Source organism: Mastomys coucha, unplaced genomic scaffold (genome assembly GCF_008632895.1).
Source record: "Mastomys coucha isolate ucsf_1 unplaced genomic scaffold, UCSF_Mcou_1 pScaffold1, whole genome shotgun sequence".
Classification (NCBI taxonomy): domain Eukaryota; kingdom Metazoa; phylum Chordata; class Mammalia; order Rodentia; family Muridae; genus Mastomys; species Mastomys coucha.
The window spans coordinates 89,083,456-89,087,113 of NW_022196891.1; the positions used below are offsets into that span (position 1 = coordinate 89,083,456).

The following is a 3,658-nucleotide window of genomic DNA, read 5'->3' on the forward strand; positions in this document are numbered from 1 at the left end:
GAGAGAGAGAGAGAGAGAATAGGAAAAGAAAGAGAAAAAAGTCACAAACTGAATTGTAGCTCTGGGATATTTCCCAGCTGAGTCACCCTGGGAAAATCTAATGGTCCCTAGGCCTCTGTTTCTTCACCTGTGGAATGGGTTGAAGCAAATATTGTCAGAATCACTGTGTCAATTTAATCAGACCCAAAGGAAAGAAAGTGGAGTCTTACAGTCATGAGGAAGGACTGTTCCAGCATGATTGCTTCTGTCTCAGGCCAACTGTAAACTTGCACAGAGGCCACCGCACGTGCAGGCACTACAAGGATGCCCACTCAGCAAGACTGTTCAACCTCCGACTGACATCACTCCTGTTATTAATCATCGTGGCCGACACGTATTGCTTCAAAATATCTGATGCAATCTTCCTTGGTCTTATCTTTAAAAGCTCTCCTGTAGGTATGAAGATGGTTCAGTGAGTAAGGGTGCTTGCCACCAACCCTGACCTCCATCTGCCATCCCTGCAACCCATGGGATGGGGGGGTGAGGTGGGGGGAGGTGGGGGGGCAGAGAGAACAGGATGAGAGGCTATTACGTTAACACTCAGTAGCTGCCTACTGTATGTGAGAGGCCATGAGCAGCTTTATGGGCAAGTCGGTGTTAGCCCCATGCCCAGATGTCAAGAATGAGATCTGCTGCTTACCAAAGGTCACACCAGGAAGTGGCAGAGCCGAGACTCCAGCTCCGACTGGTTGAGCTCTGCGACTCCTGAACTCAGCCCTACTTTCCCCTAGAAACTTCCCCAGTGGAGGTGAGTGGAGAGTCTGGGGTGGGGAGAGTGAGGGGACAGGCTGAGGGGGGAGTGGATAGCCTGGGGGCTGGGCTCTTCAAGACAGACAGCTGGAGGCCTTAGCTGTACGAGTCAAGAGGCTGGGGCTGCTGGAGCTGAGGCAGCTGCAAGCCAGCAGGACCAGGCTGGCCTCAGTCAGGGACTCTGAAACCCAATGCTATAGAGTCACCAACCTCTGACTTTCTTCTTTAGGGACCAGGACCTATGGATCCTTCTAGCTATGGGTGAAGAGAAGATTTCAGGGGACTCTAAACGGAGACAAAGAGACCCATAACACTGAGTGTGGTCAGGAGTGTCTAACCTGGGATATAAGACACAAAACACAGGGTGTGCCGGTACCTGCACTGGCACCAAGGCTCTTGTCCCTGCACGACAGCCTTGTTGGAGAGTCCTGGAGTTGAGGGAGGGAAGGTGGTCAGCTCAGCTCTGGTGAGCTCCCTGACTTATCCTGATAGGCTGAGCCACAGTGCTGGCCAGGTGAGGTTACTCTCAGCCCAGTCCACCCCTGACCTTGGCTCCCAGGTCCCCCTCCATTGGTTAGTAGACACACACAGGTTGCATCAAGGGAGCTAGGCAGACTGCGAAGGCACATGGGGACATCAGGTTTGGGTTCACAGAGGAAGGGAGTGTTAGGTAGCTGGCTCTCCCTCCTACTGTCCGGTGGTGAAGCCGAGCAGGGAGCCCCTGGCAGCTTTGCTGTGGGGCTGTGGGAAGGACTCTTGATTCCCCTCGCTCCACGCTTGTCTCTGCCGCCTTGCTGCCCAGCCTGATGCGATTGTCCACAGCTGATGGACACATTTCTGAGTCTTGGAGGTACACAGAACTTGGATGTATTGCTCGGCAGTGGCTCTCCTTCCAGAGCTGAGAGGCACTTGGCGTGGGTTTGGCTGGCTTCAGAGCTGCTCTTCAAGCAGTCCACGTGTTTCTGTGGCAGACTTCCCCAGGAGCTGCTGCAAGGTTTTCCCCTGAAGCCCCATATGCTCCCAGGGGGGCTGCTCTTCAGCCTTAGGGATAACTCTCTAGACAGTCTTCTGGGCCACTGTGGTACTTCCTCCCAGGAAAAGGCTATGGCTTGTTACTTCTGTCTTCTTTGACTGGAGGCCATATGGCCCACAGCCTCCCATGGCTAAATGTTGAGATCTCTCAGTAGAGGAGCCCCAGGACAGCCTTCTGGGTCCTCTCCCACCCCAACACCAGGAAGGAGAATTTAAAAGGTGAAGGGATCAGAGGTATTGGAAACCATTCTCATTTTTAAGAGCGAAGTTGAGGCAATGTGGGTCTGCATTTCACCTCGCCTCTGGGAAGTGTGAGCACAGCTCAGGGAGATGAAATGCAGAGGCGCTAGGCTATCTTCCTCCCTTTCTGCCATTGGGTACCAGGCTCATGGGAGGTAGAAGGCAGCCCAAGATGGGGACTCCAGCCTGTGTTCCTCCCGGTGGGAAACAGCTTGGACTGGGGCCAAGGCTGTGGTTCCTAAACTCCTGAGTACCCAGATGCCTTGGGAACCACGAGGAGTTGAGAAGGAGGGGCAGGGAAGAAGAATTGCAGGGGTTCCTTAATCTGTTTGACCTTACCAGTTTTTCTGTCTGGAGACACTGTTCCACTTGACCCACAAGTCCTCCTTTCTCTTTTTCTTAAAGGGGAGGTGTCATTGGAGTGACTGTGTCCTAAGTTATTTGTAGTAAAAATTTTGGGTGGTGTGAGGTATAAACATTAGAATAAAACACAACATAAGACACAAGGGTAGTGAGGGATGGGGGCTGGGAAGCAAAGGGATTATTGGACCAATTAATTGCTCAGTGGATGGAAATTGAGAGTGAGTTTGTACAGAGTTTGTGAGGGCATTAACACTGGTCTTAAACAACACTTGAATTATCTACATAGACATGACGCCTTCCTTACTATCAAGTAAGTTTCCCCAAGTTCGGAAGATAGTAGGCTTTGGCGAGAGAGTTTATCTGTCGTTGGAAGGACTCAAGGCTGTCGTCTGTGGATCTCAGGGATCTCAGCGTCTGTTTGTCTTGAAAGTCTTCATTCAGTCAGGTGATGTGTCCAGACAGAGGCAGCTTCAGGGCCCCAGGCCCAAAGGAGATGGACGGTTCCTTACTCTGTTTGACTTCACTAGTTTTTCTGTCTGGAGACACTGCTCCCATGAGGCCCACAAGGCAAGGCAGGGGGATGCCTTGCAGTAGGTATGATGGACTGACTCTCGCCAGATACACTGGTCACTTTACAGGATGAGCAGGCATGAAATTTGACAGCCACGCAGCAGAAGGGCATCATGATTCCTTCTGTGGCCAGTGGTACCCCTCTCTTTCCACCCAGGGGGTGTACCATTTAAGTGGTTTAAGAGAACCTGAATCCAATCATGGAGTCTGGGGATGGAGTCCTGCTGTGCCCCAAGGGTGGACTCAAATGGTTACTCTAGGCCTCTGTCTGCCCTTTTTGGCATGTTATCTACTGCCCTGAGCCTCACTTCCTCACTACTGCAGTGGGTTTCATGGAAAGACTTCCAGGATTGCCGAAGAGGCTGAGGGGGACTCTGTGGAGAGGGTCTTAAGGCCTGGGGAGCAGGGGTTGCACTCAGTACAAGAACTGCCATTGTTAATGTCATCACCTCAAGAGCCATCCTCTGCTCTCACCTTATCCTCCTGGTGACAGTTAGGTCTCCTGAAAAGCATGATGGGTATGCTTGTAGCTTAAATGTTCTCAAAACCTACTTCTGATGATGGTTCTCAAATGCTTTGCCTTCCCTTCTGGTCCATCATTCACAGAGATAGTAGAACAGAAAGATTATCAGGATGGGGGGGGGTGGGGGGGGAAGCGGTGTGG

General features: G+C 51.8%; 1 protein-coding gene and 1 long non-coding RNA gene across 4 annotated transcripts in view; one reads left to right on the forward strand and one right to left on the reverse strand.

Moving 5' to 3' along the window:
* The window catches only part of LOC116068978, an 11,258-nt gene that overhangs the window by 2,709 nt on the left and 4,891 nt on the right, over window positions 1–3,658 (forward strand). For all 3 annotated transcript variants that reach the window (XM_031339219.1, XM_031339203.1, XM_031339208.1), the window contains one exon: window positions 254–435. In XM_031339219.1, the coding sequence (XP_031195079.1) occupies window positions 254–435 (182 nt within the window). The remainder of the gene's footprint in view (window positions 1–253; window positions 436–3,658) is intronic.
* The window catches only part of LOC116068993, a 3,696-nt gene continuing 189 nt past the window's right edge, over window positions 152–3,658 (reverse strand). Inside the window, exon 2 of the long non-coding RNA XR_004109793.1 lies at window positions 152–429. This is a non-coding gene — a long non-coding RNA (uncharacterized LOC116068993). The remainder of the gene's footprint in view (window positions 430–3,658) is intronic.